General features: G+C 35.5%; 1 protein-coding gene across 6 annotated transcripts in view; it reads left to right on the top strand.

Moving 5' to 3' along the window:
• lmo3 (LIM domain only 3) overlaps positions 1–18981 on the top strand; it is a 111845-nt gene that overhangs the window by 85144 nt on the left and 7720 nt on the right. For all 6 annotated transcript variants that reach the window (XM_028804952.2, XM_028804925.2, XM_028804933.2 and 3 more), the window contains exon 3: positions 11568–11693. In XM_028804952.2, coding sequence (XP_028660785.1) covers positions 11568–11693 — 126 coding nt within the window. The remainder of the gene's footprint in view (positions 1–11567; positions 11694–18981) is intronic.

Genomic DNA, 18981 nt, shown 5'->3' with positions numbered 1-18981 from the left:
TATATTTATTGATTTTGAAACAAATAACTTTCCATACAATCAAGTCAAAACCAAACTATGCTAATTTTAATATTAGTGCAGATTTTCTGGCCTCCAGTGTCCTGCATTACATGTAAGGTTAGAAATCATAAAGGAAAAACTACAAAACTGCACATATGAAGTCAACACATTATCTATTATTATCCTGTTAAGGACATTACTATAATTTGAAAAAAAAAATCACTTTATACAACTACTCAACACTCATTTTTCTATCAACTGTTTTCTCTGTGCTTTAGTTGTTACAGAAGCAGAGATTTTGACTTCACTGCATTTAGAATTCCAGGAGATAGAGCTGAGACAACAGTAGAAGCAACACTAATAACTCTCTTACTCACAAATTAGTCAAACGCATCAAACTAATTACTCATATTTCAGGTGATAGATATCACGTAACTTTCAGTACTCAGACCTGGAAGCATATAAAGTTGCTTTTAATTTTTTATTTTTATCTAGTACTTTGACTCTGCGATGGACTGGTGCCCTGTCTGGGGATTGTTTCTGCCTTGCGCCCTATACTTGCAAGGATAGGCTCCAGCTTCTGCATTACCCTGCCCTAAAAAAAAGCAGGTTAGGAAGATGGATAGATGGATTTAGTGCTTTATCTGAACTTCCATGTGTCATGAGGAATTTATCCACCCCTTGTAACATAATGATATCATGCCCCAGGACTTGTTTTCAGGGCATTGACATTCCTGCCTGTTTCATTGTGACTGAAATATGTTTATTACCTTTAGTATTCTCCAACAGCTATGTGGTATTTTCATCTTTAAATGTTTAACTCTTTCATTGTTGTCTGGGCAAATAGCAGCATGCAAGGGCCTTAAAACTTAATGAATACTGAATACTATGTTATTGAACATAACATTTTAATACCAGCTTAATCCAGCTAACAGACACAGGAAAATGTGCAGGTTCTAAACAGACAACAGCCAAGCACTGGATTTTAACCTAGAAGATTGGGTCATTGAGATCATTGTGGTGCCACATACTGAATACATCCACTAAAAAAAAAAAAAAAACAAATTGTAGGACACTGGACAGTATTTTCATTGTCTACCTCAGCATCATCTGATTTAAATAGGTAATGTAAAGTGTCACAGTGAACATCTCAACAAGAACAAATACATACCTAGGCAGCAGGGTAGGTCAAGTTTCACCTTTCCTGGTCATAGTGAATGTGTAGATATGTGGCCAAATCTCTCAATCTCCTCTCCAGCACGTGGTGTCTCAGAGGTCCTGACTCCTGCCACGCCATTGACCTTTACACAGTGTGCAGACTTTTCTGGCTCACTCCAGCTGTGAAGCTTATTGTTCATCTACCCTCCAGCATGTTTTTTCCAATTGCTCCTTTCATTCTTCCATGGGACCCCTGATAGACTGTTACTGCTCGACTCCTACTGCTAGAATTCTGGGACTGCCTGGTAATGGCAGCACTCCTGATTTGAACAGGAGTGCCACCATTAAGAGCACCTGGAAAGTCTCTATCATTTACAGAAAGCTGGCACCAGATTGTTTTAAGTTTGTTTTTTCTTTTTCTTTTTTTTGGCTGCAGAGTATCAACATTTTATTAATAATTTTTCCTACTTCATCACAGTGAACCCTTAGATAATAATAGGTTTTGTATGCGGAAGCATCTTCTTTCAATGTCTGTCTTCTCTGCTGTAACTGGTAAAGCTCCACTCATTCTTTAAGCATCTTCAAAATTAAGTTCTTTTGCTTTTTCTGGTGTTTTGTTTTTCTTCCTAGCTGCCCCTATTGCTTTCATTATCTTACTTTTTGACATCAAAGATGATGGGTCAGGACACCACAGCATTCATTTTTATTTACCCTACTTATGTTTAAAAATAAAAAAGTGTTTATTTATAATTACGTGTATAATGGAGGGTAACTCAGAGACAGGCACACGGAGAGTTGTGTACCTTTTTGGGAACTTTCTTTAATAGCTTTTCAGACCTTTTGAGTAATTTCTAACACTTAGTTCCATGTCAGTTTGCAAAAGGCTTCAAAATTGTTTATGTGAAAAAGATACAAGGAATAATATTTTCTGCCTGCACTAATCCTCTGGAAAAGCAAGGTGTTTCTTTGATATAAGCAACAACTTTCCTTTTCAAATAATAAGGGAGGGTAACATGCACAGACACATAGAAAACAAATTAATGTTTATCTGTATGTTGCCATTTAGTTTTTATGGATGTTCTAATCACTTTTTTTTTTTTTTTTTTTTAAAGCATTGTATACCATGTTTAACATTTTATTATTATTTCCAAGTCTTTACAGTACTGGTATTCCTGTATTGCTATATGATTGCAAGACATGGACAATATCTGTTGACCCGAGATGAAAACTGGACTCCTTCGTTACTGTGTCTCTTTGGAGAATCCTTGGCTACCACTGGTTTGAATTTGTGTCTAAAGAGTGGTTGTTCACAGAGTCCCAAATGCGGCACATTACAGTACCTGAATTTTCAGGGAGCATCAGGTATGGCTCTACAGCCATGTGGCTCGATTCCCAAAGGGTGATCCGGCTTGCGGGATCCTCATTGCTGAAGTGGCTGGAACAGGCCAAGGGGATGCCAAAGTAACACCTGCCTATGCCAGATAGATGGTCATTTCCTGAGGGTGGGACTGGACCACATGTCTGCCTGGGGAGTTGCCAACAGAGATCCCAAACTATTTTGGCATGTGGTGGGTGCAGCAAAAAGATTTGTACCAGTACATGCTCCCTAATCTGACCTAATTATTTCCACCCAAATTTTTCTGTCATATGTTGTTACAAAACGTGTTCTGTAATTAGTAACTACTAACAGGCCATAACTAAATGTTTTCTGTCAATGAGAATTATAGGATTTTTAATGTGAAAATGGTTGTTATTGGGGCATGGTTTAAATCTTTTCTGTTGCATAGTCCTCTTTAGCTTTTTTAGATACTGCATGTCGTTCACTTGTATTTTTCTTATTTCTGTGACTAGTTTTACAGTAATACCTGTGATAGCTTCCTTGGCTCAAAAATGAATTGTTAGATGGCCAGTATGGTCCTGTAGGGAAGTGTATCAGAATTAAGCATGTTGGGGATCAGTTAACATTGCTTCTTCAGGTCACTTAATTTGCAGGTTTGAACCCTTGTCTTAACGATTTTGTTTGTATTCACTGTTATTTTTTTATCCCTCAATTATATGCATTGTCCAAAAGTATGCAGTGAGATTATGGATAACTAAATTTCTTGTATGTGCACATGATAAAGAGCAGAAGAATATCTATGATGAACTTGTGCTTTGGTTGATGTAAAAACCCACACTGTGCCTTGTGCTGCTGTGACAGGTCATTGGTTTCCTGTCATACTCAATATTATAAGTAAATGCAAAAATTGTTTTCAGATTAGTAAAGAAACACTAAGAATATCTGTATATTTTGGATTTCTTTCAGTGGTTTTATTTGAGAATATTACCATTATTCAGTATTAGTAGAGTTCACTAGTAAGTGGAAAATACAATATATGTTTTACTACCACTTTACAGACTTAAAGAAAGTGCTTTTTTCTTTACAATTGGTTTACCGAATGGTAAGTTTTATATAAATTTGGAAAGAAGTAAAAACTATCTAGTTTGTATATTGCAAATAAATTTAGTATATAAATAATTTTCTTAAATATTTTTTATTTAGATCACCTGGACATCTAAGTTGCATGTTTGATTTTAGGTCTAACATCAGCAATTTATGTAGGGGAAAAACATTTGCACTTCATGCATGTTCTAGGTTTATAAATGAGTGGAAAAAGGCTATTATCTTAAATCATACTTTGATATGTTAAAGACAAGGCAGTGTTCAGAATCACCTCAGATGCTACATTGTTTAATGATTAAAGTTTTTATGATGATTTGTATTGTCCTTGTTATTATAATTTACAAAATCTTTTTAATTGGTTTGGACTTGAAAGAGGCAATGTCAATTAAGTAGTAAAATGAATGAACATCATGAAGAAGAAAAAATGCATTTAACGTTTTTAAGTAACTCAGTGGGATTTTAGAGTAAGTACCTCTGAATTCATGATCTCTGAACAGTCTTTAATTTGTAGTTTCCCATGAGACCCATTATAGTTGCTCTTGTCAGACTGGTTATATGATAAACGAGAGATGACAAGTAAGTACTTATTCTGCTTTGGCCCTCTTAGCTTAAGATCGTGTTAAGAATTGTAAGACTCGGGTAAACTAATCAGAATCATCATTTTGGTGGTTTAATTAAGCCACAATTTTATTTGGACTTATTTCAGTTTAATGTTTGAACAGATGTAAAATGTGCATTCGTTTTTCACCTCAACCAACTAAGAGTGCCAGTGGTGCCTTAAAATCATAATGTTATAGTTGCAGAGATGCACATAAAAACAAATCTTTTTGTAATTATCTCAAAGGTGAGGATTTACAGTGTAGGACAGAAAAGAGAGTATCAAATGATTTTAATTAATTTTTTTTTTTTTTTTTTTAAAGTTCTTTTCAGCATTCTGTTTGCAACCAAAAACCTAGAAAATTATTTCTGGTATGTTAGGGTTTAAATATTTAAAACATGAATAAAATCTTTCTTAAAAATGAAACATTTATGTCTTTAGTAATTAATTTGATCTTTCTTTTGTCTTCTGAAGTTTTTGAAATGAAGTTATTAAACTATTGCTTTTTCTTTATCATCTGCCCTTTTCATTCTGAATTTTCTGACGAACTACTCATAAATAACTTTATACCCCATAGCTAATTGTACATTTTTTTATGTCACTGTGTTTCAGTGCCATTTTATGCCATACCCTGCTCCTGTTACCTAATGTAGTTGTTTTAATATTCATTGATACAACTACTGTATGTCTGTCTTTTTTTTTTTTTTTTTCTTTTTCTTGTAATACCAGTCTACTAGTTTGAATCCTTCTTTATGAAATTCTGCAATGGGCTTTTATAATCCCTAACATCTAATTTTAAAGCAGAGTAAACACACGGGATACAAGGTGAAGTAGTTCTTAAACCAAGATTGCCTTCACAATTTTGCTAGCAAAATGCCAGCACTACTCAGTTTTCTAGTCTCGGTCAGCGGTTGAAAAGGTATACAACTGTTAGGAGTAAGCAAATAATGCTCTCGTGGAAGCAATGTTATAGAAGATGGCCATGTACACTAAATAGTGGCTAAACTTTGTGGCACAATTTATTTACAAAATAAATGTAGTTTCTAAGTACTCTTCTGTTTAGAAAACTTTGGTTACAGCTCTAGTTTTGTTAGTGACATTCAGTCACTGTTTAAACTTGATGAACAACCAGGTGACCTTTGGAGCTTCAACCGAGCTACATCTGACTTCACCTTAATAATTTGTGAAAATCAATTTAAAATTCAGTCAGAATAAACTTTAATGAAAGCGCCAGTGATTATGAATCACTGTGGACATCCGGCCTTCGATCCATCAATGTAGGTACTACATGGTGCTCTGATCAGTTGGTGGTGGCAGTGGCGCAGTTCGCCACACAGAAAACCGGAAAAAGAACAGTAAAGAAAGTAGGGGTTAGTATAGATTGCAGAGCCATGATAAAAACGATAATTAAATGCATATACAGAATATCGGGGTTATACTAAAATGAAGGTATGAGAAAGCCATGTTAAAATAATGGATTTTTAGCAGGTTTTTTAAAGCTCCACTCTTAGTCTGGCGAATTTCTATCGGTAAGCTGTTCCAGATTTTAGGTGCATAACAGCAGAAGGCTGCCTCACCTCTTCTTTTAAGTTTAGCTGTTGGAATTACAAGGAAAGTGAGAGGCATTCCAAAATATAGGATGGAGCGAGATTATTTAAGTAAGGCTTTGTAAATCATATTTTAAAGTCAGTTCTAAATAGCACGGGTAACCAATGTAGTGACATCAAAACTGGAGAGATGTGGTCAGATTTTCTTTTTCTAGTTAAGATTCTGGCAGCTGCATTCTGCCCTTATTGCAATCGATTGATGTCTTTTTTGGTAGTCCTGAGAGGAGCGTGTTATAGTAATCTAATCGACTAAAAACAAAAGTGTGAACTAATTTTTTGGGATGTAATTTTTGCTAAATTTCTTAAGTGAAAAAATGCTGTCCTAGTGATCTGATTAATATGTGATTTAAAATTTAGGTCAGAGTCAATAATTACCCCTAATTTCTTTACCTCTGTCTTGACATTTAAGCCTAATGGATTACGTTTATTTCTAATATCCTCATTATATCCATTTTTGCTAACCACGAAGATTTCTGTCTTCTCCTTATTTAGTTTGAGAAAATTACTACTTATCCACTCAGAAACACAAGTAAGACATTACGTCATTGAAACAAGAGAGTTGGGGTCATCAGGTGCTACTGATAAATACAGTTGTGTGTTGCCAGCATAGCTGTGGTAGCTAACATTATCCCTTGAGATAATCTGACCATATGGAAGCATGGAGATTGAAAAGCGCAGTGGACCCAGGATAGATCCTTGTAATAAGTAACTTAAGTATTGGCCTTGCATTTGGGAATGGCTCCTCTGTTGTGTCTAATGCTGCTGGGAGAGTCATTGAACTCATATGGCCTTGACTAAGCAAGTATTGAAAATAGTAGAGTTTTGAATAATCTGCATTGTTTGATGCTAGATATCTGTTATGAGAGAACAAATTTAATTACTTTGTTCTTACATTTAATTACTGTATTATGTTTCCTAAAGCAAATAAAGAATACAAATTCATATACAGCATTAAAAAGCTGTGTTTTTATTTGTAATTTAAGTAGATATTTTGTCACAAATGTATTAAGTAATTTATAGAAGCAATTGTAAAATTACAATTTTCTTTAATTTTAACCTTCTTTAATTCTATGCAATTTAATGCATAGAATTTTCTATTTACTCTGATGCTAAAGTACATATCACCCATTCTACTTAACCTTCCCACTTAAGTTGAAGACTCTATTCATTCTGCACATCTGCTGTGCTGTCCATTCTTCCACTATTATACAACCACTTCACTACGATCAAGGTCACAGATCAGCAAAAACCATACTAATTAAGTGAAGGGGGACGTTTAAAAGAAAAAAAGTAATAATAAAAATAGTGATTGCATTATTCATTGACATGGCAGGATGAAAAACACCCACACTAGCGTGTTTCCAATAGGTTTAATTTATTGCTGAAGATCATTTATATTCAGCATGTTGTTAATACTGTATTTCCAAGTACCACTAGCTGAGTTTATATATGATACATAAAAGTAGTCAGTTGTACAACGTCAGTAGTAATACAAAAGAAAAGAAAAATATTCCATTAATTATAGCATACATAATTTATTAAAATATACACCCTTAGGCTTTATTGTAAATATTACATGTACAGAGTTATTAACGCATTCAAGTTAACAATTTATGCCTAGTTGTCTAATGTTCTAAGTGTTATTTAAGCAACAAGAGTTTAAAATAACAGATTTTATCATTGATGTAAACGTGTACCATTTTAAATAATGAACTGACACACTGTGAAGAACTTGTTAGAATATTATTAGTATAAATTATTCATATGCTAATAAATACTATTATTGTATTAAATATACCAGTAGTATAAATAATATTCATCCCATCTTGCCATTCTCCAAACACACATTTTTACTAGTAAAGGGTTTCTGGAGACTAGCAAGTCAAAGAGGCTCCAGTACGCAAGATCTGGGTAGTGAAAGTTAGGTGTTTTTTTTTAAATAATCGCCGCAAAACATCACAGAATTTTGCTATACCAAATTTCAAAGGTCAGCTTCTATTGTCATTTTTTAAATTAGTTTGGCTTTTTTTTCTCTCTCAACAAAGCTAGCTGCTGCTTTCTGTTTCTCTCTCTCAACTGTAGTTAAGAGAGAAACACAATTTTTTTTAATACCTTATGACTTTGCACCTCTTTTATATTTTCTATATAAGCGAAGATAAAATGGTGGCCCTTTATGTGAAGGAACGTCATAGCAATGGAATACCCATTTGAGCAAACAGGAGGTTACCTTCTCTTACAATCAAATTTCAAAACTTCAGCACCACACATCCATCTTAAGAAGACTAACTAGGTTATATGGGCATTTCCACCTCCCAGAGGTACCTTTGCCAACTAGAATAAATAGGGTGTAATCAATGGTACTTTTATCCATGTAAGGTTTCAATTCACACAGTTGCATCTTTTTCACAATTTAGCTTCCAAGGACAGACAAGTCACACACATTACAAGTTATCAGTTTTTTCATTGTGGTTGTATGGCTGTTCTAACATTTTTTACTACAAAGAAAACTATTTCTTTATCTTCTTTTTGTGTTTTTTGTTTTTTTTGTCTTGGTTGGAAATGTGTGAAATTTTGTTTTCAAAGTTTTCAAGGATTATTTACAGAGACTTTTTAATACAGATGGTCTGGATAAATGCATGGTCTTTTATTACACAGTTGAGAGTGGGGCCACCGTAGCATCTGTTTGTTTTTATGTATTCACTCTACATTCAGTGTTCCCCTGGGTTTGTTGAGTTCTTGAAGAAACTGCACAAGTTGAAGATAATGGCAGTGACCAAGCTTTGTGAGTGATCAGGTTGAAAGGTTAATCAGCCAGCAGACTGAAAAACCATTAAAAGATTTATAAGTCGTCAATATCCTTAATGAAGAAAGATCTTATGGTCAGAGCTATTGATAAAGTGAAGAGCTAACCATATCAACATTTCTTAAAGAATAAATAGATCGTCTGAATGTTAAGAGGTGCATCTGATCTAATTTCGTGCTTCAGTTTTAGCAGTTCTCAGGCACTGAATAAGGCTATTTGTTTCTTAACGTCCACACTTTTTTTACTTCAGCATTCTATATACCTCATTTTACAGTGCAGTATTGATGTGGAACTGTCTGTTGGTAGTTTATTTTAGAAAAGAGGGCTAGCTTATCACACTGTCATGATATTGCTCCACTGGTACAACCTATTTGACTTGCCCAGAGGCTGCACTGAAGCCATCTAATATATGATGTGATTATATTGATAGTGGTCACTTTCCAAGTGGTTGATTGTGATGCCCATGTGACCTGCAGCTGGCATAACATCAATGAACCCAGGGCTTTGATAGTTATAGACCGAGATGGACTAGGGTGAATGAGATGTTGCAAAATGCAATGTGCAGATTTATTTCAGAAGTATTTGAAGTGTAGGTTCAGTCTTTTATCAAATAAATTAATAATCCATAAAAACAGTGTTTGAGTAGAAGTTAAAAATCCGATAAGCAAAGGCAATAAATATTTTGTTAAAGCCATAAAAAAAGTATAAAAAATTACATTTAGAATTGGCTTCCCTTCATTATATTTCCAGTTTGTGCGCTCTTTTTCTTTCTCTCTCTAAACCCCATCCCGCCCCCCCTCACCCCCGACTTCAACTCACCACCAGGCATGATCAGCAGGGCTGAGACACCAACAAATGTATCCCTTCATTCATCCCTTCACCTTCCTCCAAATCTGCAGGATCCCTAGGAGACCGATGGCTCCTGTTCTCTGCTGTTCAGAAGTAGCAAATGAGGGCTGCCCCAGGAGTGCCTTTAACATGCTTCTCTGCTGGGGTTTCCAACCTCTGTCACCCTCATACCCCACTGGCTCCCAATCGACTCCTTTCTCTCTTTTCCTCTGTCTGTATCTCCTATTGCTCTCCTAATCGGGCTGCCTTTTATGCTTCGGTGGTCACTGGTGCCTAATGACACACCACAGAGCACTAATGAGGAAATCGGCTGAACCTCACACTTCTGCACATGAGTGTGGGCTCTGCCAATTTCCCCATCAGCCTAGGGCTATTTGCACACCTATGCATACCCAGATCCTTAGGCACACTGTTTTTATTCTTAAAACACAAACCCCAAGGACCTCTTATATGATGTACTACAATATAAAACATGATGTGTATCAGTTCTTTGTGGTGCAGTTTAGAACAAGCTTTTTTTCCATGTTTTATGGCAATGTGCTATCTGCTTGTTTGTATTTATTTTGTCAAGACTGCAGAGAGATGCATTTTGTGAGTATTGGTGTGTGTTTTTATATATGGAATATAGGATATATAGAATTTCCACTTGGATAACTCTGCATGCTGGTTATACTAAACAAATTTTTATACCAATGTAAAAGCCACCAGAAAAGTTCTTGTGTGTACACATTTACATATTTGTTTGGTTGTTGGGTAATCTGGGAAATGTTGAATAACAGTTTAGCATCTTCTACTTCTTGCTGTTATTTATTTATTTTTCTTTTCAAATCACTCATCCTTTTGCTATCAACACATTCTCCATATATCTGCTTCTGGTTCCCACACTCCTATAACCTGATTTACACATACGCTTGACTGCAATTCTAAATTGGCCCCATGGGGGTGTGTCAGTTGGGTAAGCCAGCAATGGACTGGTGCCCTCTCCAGAGCTGAATTCTACCTTGAGCCCAATATTGCAAGAAAAGCACCCTAATCTAAATTAAGTAAATTTAAAACTGTTGTGTTTATATTTTTACTTTTTCATTGAAATTAATTTATTTTGAGTAAGGGGAATGGTCAGAATGGTTTTTTTCCATGTTGTGTTTTGACCAATTAACTGAACCAGCACCACTATTTTCTTTAATTTCTTGTGATTTCTAAAACTCTACAGTATAATAGGTACCAAGTAAAATAAATGTTAACTATAGTTTTCTAGAAGCATAACTGTATTGCTGTTTTATTTATGAAGACTGTAGTAGTGTTTACATATTGCAGAATGTAGACAATATTGTTACTTTTTTGTACGTGTATATATTTACCTCTTGTTTAGTTTTCCCCAGAAATTTGTGAGTTTGTTTTGCATGCAAACTGAGACCCATTTTAATAAAACGTACAGTGCTACTTACACTTGTGTAGTTACTAACATAATGTATGTCCCAGCTGCATGGTGTTCAGTGGCCAGTATTTTTTGATTCCGTCTTAAATGCTTGAAGGTTAATGAAATACCCGTTAAAAACTACAATATTTTGTGATAACAGATTATTGTGTACAACATTGGCATTGGGTAATCTGAATCTAACCACAAAAATACATGTACAGTTGCTTATCATTTCCCAATCAGTGGTAGCAATTCCTATTATTTATGGGAAAGAGAAACTAATATATGAGAGTGGATGTAGAGCTGCACTAGAAGCAATAAGGTTGTGTATTGATTTTTAACCAATGATTTTAATTGTGCCAGCTTAAGCAAGTTATTTGACTTATTTGCCACAGCAGAATAAAACATGCACAAAATACCACTGAACTGTATGTGTGAGCTTTTCAAATGATAGGTACTATATGATCAAAGTCTGTTGTTAATCTCTTTTGAGCGTCATCTTTTATATATTAGCAGAAAAGGTGTTTTCAAAACAAAATAAGTTCTTTTGGTTTCATAATAAAGTCTATCTGAGTAATAGTATTGTACGTAAACAGTGATAGTTAAACACTTCTTTAAACTAAACAGTTGATGTAAAGCACTATAGCAGAGCTATGTTTCTTAATAAGCACTTCCTTCTGCTTGTTTTTCAGGTTATTTGGTGTCACAGGAAATTGTGCAGCCTGCAGTAAGCTCATTCCTGCCTTTGAGATGGTGATGCGAGCCAAGGACAATGTTTACCACCTGGACTGTTTTGCCTGCCAGCTTTGTAACCAGAGGTAGGTGCAAATGACTCATCACTTGGTACTTAAGTACATGGACATGGATGGATGTTCTGTAATGTTACATGGTTTACTTGTTTTGTTATATGTGATTCAGTATATGTGTTTTAAAAACTTGAAATATACATTTTGAAAAGAAAACTTGTGTAACATTGGAAGCAGTGACCCAGTCTGCAAATAGTCTGAGTAATCTCCATTGTCAAGTATGCAAATGATTAATCCTTGATATCTGTGACACTCCTGGCCTTCACTGGAGACCCACACTTCATGTAACAATCACCTTTACATTAAGTTGGTTAACTGTGAACCAGTGAAGCTTGTACTACCATCAAAGCACACAAGAAAGAATTCCTTGATAACAAATTTACATATACCACTGATTTTGATTTGAGCCTAAAGACTGGTCTTCATGAAGACTGCAGGCTAGATTCATGCATAGATATTACTGTGGGATGATGCTGGCAACAAGGATGGCAGGAAAGCTTTCACATCCATTGAAAAGACTGCTGATGGTCCAGTGCAGCTCCACCATGGGAGGCCTGGTTGGTTGTGCAACAGACCAGCACAGCACCTACAGGTAATGCTTTGAACTACAGGCTAACACCCTACGCAGGTGAGACTCTCTTCACAGAATTCATCAAGACATTTGCCATTGGTGACTCACCATCGTCTACTGCATTTGGACTGGTTAATCTCCACCATTGAGTTTAATTTCTCACTTGAAATTAATGTACATTCAATTTGTACATGGAAATGGTATGTGGAATAGTGCAATGCAGATCTTTCCCAAATATTTTTTACAGGTGCATAATTACATTTACTTGCCATTATACCTGATGCTTTGCAACTTAAGCTATTAGCCAACAGCAACTGAGTTAATTAGGAGCTAGTGACATGAGTGGCTAGCTTCAGCTTTTCTTTTCATATACAGTACATACTGCCCATTATAAATGCACTAGGTTTGAATAGCACCACTTAAAGTGGACATTATAAAGATAAGCAGGGGCCTCATGTATAACGGCGTGCGTAGAATTCATACTAAAACATGGTGTACGAACTAAAACATAAATGTGCTTATGCACAAAAAAAAATCCAGATGCATAAAACTGTGCATAAGCCAAGTTCTACTCACTTACGCTATACAAATCCCAATGAACATGAAATTTAATGCACGTGCCTACGGCTGCACCCCGTCTCCTTCCAGAATTTTGCATATTTTAATATGAAAATCAACATAAATATCACCTTGCATTTAGTGTTTTGTTAAAAGACCATGGTCTAAATCACGTGGAAAAAAGAATTTCAGCAAATCCAAAATGGAGGCAAGGAAAAATGTAATATTTGTTGGCTTAAGCAGTGGTATAAGCAAGTAAAGGAATTGATGGAGTGATACAGTGTGGCTGAGACACTGAAAGTTCAAGTTCAGAAATTCGTACAGTTCCCAACATAAAAAAGAAGAGGTCAAATATCAAAGTCGATGTGAAAAGGTGAGTCACAGCCTACTGTCTGTTTATTCTGTTACAGACGATGTTACAAATGCTGACTCCTGTGCCAATGACACGACTCCATGCAGTGATGGTGCTGCTGTGCCCAGCACATTTTCAGACACTAGCTGCACACACACCTCTGCCTTTGAAATCACTCGGCGATCATCTGGCTGTGTGGTGATGGATACTGTTCTGGAGTCGCATAATGCAATAGTGGATGATGTAAGAGATTTGGTCAATGAACTAAGGAATATAAAGGCTGCACTATGCGATACTGACTACAAATTAAATGAATTGGTTAAAAAATAAATGCTGCATCTGATTAACTGTTTTTACATTCAGGTTAATCATACCACATCTCATCTGATATGGGACAGCCATGACACACTTTCTGTGGACTACAGAGTAGCACATTAATAGAGTGGAAATACATTCTATTTACATAAGCAAATTAATTCTTTGAAGGCGTCTTTATAGTGTAGCATTGGTACTGAGCGATAAAACGGATCAATTCTCTGCTCTCTCTGTCTTTAAAAGAACTGCTTGCCTTTTGCCGCACTAGTTGGAAAAAGCAACTGCGTCTGTATGGAGCTGCCATTTTTATAGGTCCTCAAGCTATATATGATGTAATGCCAGCTCATTCTCTTGGTGATTCGTCCATGGTGTTTCAATAGCAATGTGTGTGCGGCTGACTGCTCCAATTACATTTGGGAAACCAGACATTGCTTCAAGTTGCTCTTTGATGTTTCGCAGTTCAACCAACGAGTAAGGAAATCTTTTTTATATATCCGAATACAAGCGGATAATACCATCCTTATACAGCTGGTATGACGCGACTGTGTGATATTTGTTAAATACCCGATCGGTCAGCAAGTTCACGTTGAAAAGCTCCTGTGGTTAAAAACCTGAGAGTGGGCAGAACTTGCAAAGGAGTAGGTAGAGAACAATTCCTCAAACTCTGCCCTTGTAAAGCCGGTGCCAGTTCAGCACACAGCACCAAGAGGATAGCTCTTGGAAATCAAAATTGCCTTAGAAGCCAGTCATCATCTATAAATAGGCACTCTCTTCTAATTCTTTTGTTTGCAATGTCTTCTAACAACCCTAAGCAACTATGGTAGTTGGAGTAGTTTGCTCATTCCATGCACCAGTATATTGTTACAGAATTATTACAATCAAGTGAATTAAATTTGTGAATGATATGCAATTAATTTTGGTGTATTTCATAAATCCCGCATCATTGATGTGAATATAAAAAAGAAGGATAAATGACACAGAAACAGTAACACACTGCTTTGAAGCTGGGTGCTGCCAGTTTGCAAAACTGACCAGAAACATGCGTATGCAATTCAGGGGGCTACCGTATAAACGTGTGTCGCTTAGTTTTTATACATCTCAAAGTGTGCGAGGAAACAGGTATGCACAACATTTTTGTGTGTACGCACCGTTTATACATGAGGCCCCTGGACTGCATTAGCTACTACCTGGCCACAGTAAATAAGCACCAGTGGCAAACGGTTGTCCCACAGCTATCACAGTATTTCCAAAATTCACTTCATGCATAGCCTTCAAACTAACAAACTTTTTTTTTTTTTTTTTACATAGTAGGCTTTTTCAGGTACACTGAAGTACCCTTTCTTCTTTACAGTGTATTGAGTTAGGAACTGTTTCAAAAAGAGTTTTTATGTCCACTGAGAAAAGGGACAAGGTCAAACAAGAAACTAAAGATCAAAAATAGAGTAGGATAGGCTGAACAAGGAAAAGGCTTTCAAATCATGAAACAAAGGCATCCAACAAAACAATAACCATTTAAGTATAAACAACATCAGATGGCCAGTACAGTGTCTAAGCAGAGCCTCTTACTCCCCCTCCCAATTTCTGTCCCCATTTCTCCTGTCATACAGTTACAGAATATAGGAGAGATCAGAGAAGAACTGAGTGAGGGGCTGATCCCAGGAAAATATCTGTAAACACGTGGCAAACTTACTGGACCTTTAAATTTACCACATGTGTGTACTCGACTTGCTTAACTGGCCAGGGCCGCTTTTGCTGAGCTACATGAATCAGTTTACTTTACATTTGTAATCATTCATTTACTTTAGGTAAAGCATCAGCCAAATAAATAAATGACAAAGTAATAATTCAAATAAAAGATAAATTCACAGAACTGTGTTTAAAGAGGATTTTACCAAAACTACAGATACATACTGTAACAGTGTTTCAGGGGCTTTTTAGCAAAGTATTTACATTATTACATTTTTAATTTTATATTGAAAATTTAGTACATAAATTAAGGCTTCCATACTTTCCCATCTGTTGTTGTTATAAAGGGCAACAATGGTAAATCTAAATTAAAATTAAGAACCAGAATAAGCAAGCAACACAGCTCACAATGAATAATGTTCAGTAATCATTTATGTCACGGTATTTTGCATTTTGGATGCAAGAAGTCTGTTTCTTTAGATTTGTGGCTGTAGAAGTAGTGAACCTGTCTAGAACTGGGTGGAGACTGAGATGAACTACTTTTGCAGAAGGAAGCTGGATGAATTTATGAGTTACAAAGACCGATGGTGGTATGAATGAAAAATTATTGCTAGTTTCTTTTCTAAGGTTATGTTATGGTTTGAATTTGAATTGTAAATGCTAAGGTCTTTACTAATAAATTATGTCCTCTATGAATAATGAGTTTCTAAGAAATGTAAAAAATGAAGGCAACATTTCTACAGTATATTTAATGATGCTGTGTGACAATCAGAGTGATTGATGTAGCCATCATACTAAGGGTATAAAATACATATGCTTTTTTAGATGTTATTTGTTTTATTAGCACATAGGTGTTATTGATGGTTATTATGATTTTTTGTTTTATAAGATATATATATTGCTTTATATGACATTTTTTTCATTAGTTAATTAGTAACAATTACAGAAAAGTAAGTGTGTGCAAGGCACAATTCTAAATTAATAAGCACAGTTCAGGACAAAGTGATAAACTATTAAAATGATTCTTAATATTCTCATAAAAACACATTTTAAAGGTGACTAATTTGCATACAGAGGAGGCCTCTTTATGTGCAGATGGTACATTCTTACTTGAATATCACAGTTATTCCAGTCAGGAGTCATGTGTAACAGTGCTATCCCAGGAGGAATTGTGTCAGCTGACTTTTGACCTGGTATCTCCAACACTGCTTAGGCATCCTCACCTCCTAAGAAGTTTAGCTTTCTAGGGTAAAGGAGCATTACTTTAACTTGAAATATAAATTGGTCCAATGCAGCTTGTTAGTCACATGTTTTATTGTAGTGTTGTAATAAAAAAAAGTGCTGGTTTTTTTTTCTGGAATGCAGATGTTTTGGTGCAAAAACTCACTGCATGGTAAGAAATTATTTCAGATTTTAATTCCTTTTGCCACATGAAAGTAATTCACTTTTTTATTTTGCAGTTATTGTTTCACAGATCATTTTTGTCATCTTTGAAAGCAATTGGTGCAATTCAAGCACATTTATTCTTTGTAGTGTTTACTGACAAACTTTATTTTTGTATGTTGAAGGGGAAAACAAAGCAAGGTAAAGAATGTCTTGCTTCTGTTTTTTATGTTACAAGATTGTCCTGCCTTAGAAATATTGCCTTACAAATTTAGGACCCACCACTGTACTGATTATTAACAGAATCTATATAAAAGCTCTCTGGTATTAAGAAGAATCGCTTAATTATTTGTTATCACATAAGTAATCCTATTTTCTAGCAGTTCTCAGGGTTTATTTCACAGTACGTGTAAGGTTGATCTACTGTGACACTGCTATCATGAATTTACAGTTAGATGTGTATATTTAAATTAAATATTAATATTTTACAGGATATCACTTCATAACAAAATGACATATTTTAGTGTTTTGGTCTGGCAAAATTTTTTATGGAGTTTTGATCTTAAAGTTGTGACCTTGTTGTTACAGCTAGAGAATATGTGCAAAAATCTTAATAGCCCAATTTAGGACTGCAAATCAAGAGTTACAAGTAGAAATTGTAGTAGTTGTATCTTTCCTGCTTAAGCAAGTGTACAGTACAAATTACAGAAGGAAAACTGAATAAATTTATATTTTCTTCATATGTTAGTAATTATATTTTATAGAGAACTATAAATGTGTGAAATAGTTACTAAGTAATAGTCAATAGCAACAACTTTGGACCTTCAGATATGAGCTTGATGTTCTATTTAATAAGAAGTTAAAATAAAATGACAAACTGTGATGCATGGTATGGTAAGTTCTTATCAAAACATTTTTAATATTCTCATTTATTGAGTTATCAATCCCAATAATATAAATATAAATTTTTGAGTAATTGTAGATGTTTGCTTTTACTTGTTTGTACAAAGAACATAATCAGAATTTGTCAGAAATGAAAACATACCATCAGTTAAACTGAAAAAGACACAAACTGTTTGAGTTTTATGCTTCAGTATAATTGTTTGTGCTCTTAGCATTCTAGTTGTGTTAAATCTGCTGATTTCTCCATCATCGGGTACTGTGCTACTATATCCCATGAATAACAGTTGTAATAACTTGCACTCCATATGAAATAGTCATAAGTCATGCACTGACTTATGGCTCCATCTGTGACTGGCCATTTGGCTGTTTGTAAAACTGGCAGTAAGTCGGTCACAAAGTGTAAAAGACATTGCAGTTGAGGCTCTCTGGGTCTAGTGTTGGTCACCAGTACGCATACTTTAACTTCTGTTACAGAGTAGAACAAACTGGTCTGCAAGATTTTGTGTAAAGGAAGGTGGTGCGGGCCGAATGCATACAAATTAGCCATATGGAGCAGTGCTGGTCAAAACAAACCTTAAAGGGCCCTATAAGAATCAGAAAACATGAGATCCTGTAAAGTAATAATAATAATAATGAAATATTTATTTACAAGGCATTTCTATCTTCTTGATGGAGAAAAAAGTCTGAACCATCTGCACAGATTGGAAACAAAAAACATAAGCCCACTGTGTTAGGCATGATTTTAAAAAAATGAAGATTGGGTCTCTGTGAGCGCAATAATATAGTGTATAGTATTTACATATGTTTACCTAGTTTGTGGCCATTTGTTGGTTGCTGCATCAGTAATGAAGAAAGACAGCCAAGAGACTGCTACCTCTGCAGCTCCACCATTGCTTCTTTGGCTGCTTCTATGCCAAGTGTATCATTCTATGGCTGTCAGCAATGCCGCCAGTACATGATAAGCAAAAGGCGTATGATCTGTGTGGCCTGTAGCAGCTGGTTTTGGCAATTTCTAGAACATTATTACCGTTTTTTTAAATCAAGTTTTGTGTTGCAGTTATGCCCCCAAAGCATAGTGCAAGTCCTTCAGGGTTTAAGCCCAAGTTTGCTCAGTCAGTGATGTGGCTTAGAGGGAAAATAAAGGCGTTGTCTACCACAAGTTTGGTGTTTAAGAATTGACCACATGGCTAGAGACAGAGGCTGCAGATCCCATTATCAAGTGCATATTCAAGGTTTAACATCAACTCATCTCTGCTATACTCCCTTATGCCTTGACCATTAAAGTTCTCAAGTGGTGCACAATTCAGACATCACCAGTTATTTCAAGCAGGCGTGTCCTTCATGATCAACTCCAGCCATGAAGGGCAGAGCATTAGAGGTGATTTTCAAATCAAGCCAGAAGTTAAGAACCTAGAGCTTACTATAGATGTGTAGCCAAACTTCACATTGCACAAATGGAGTCTTTCCTTTTTAAGTGTTTTTGATGGCTTCCTGCTCCAGGAAATCAGTGTGCCTTTGCCATCTCTTCTAGA

The sequence above is a fragment of the Erpetoichthys calabaricus genome, chromosome 1 (assembly GCF_900747795.2).
Source record: "Erpetoichthys calabaricus chromosome 1, fErpCal1.3, whole genome shotgun sequence".
NCBI lineage: Eukaryota > Metazoa > Chordata > Cladistia > Polypteriformes > Polypteridae > Erpetoichthys > Erpetoichthys calabaricus.
The sequence above is the reverse complement of the archived record's forward strand: the minus strand, read 5'-3'. Positions and strand labels throughout refer to the sequence as shown.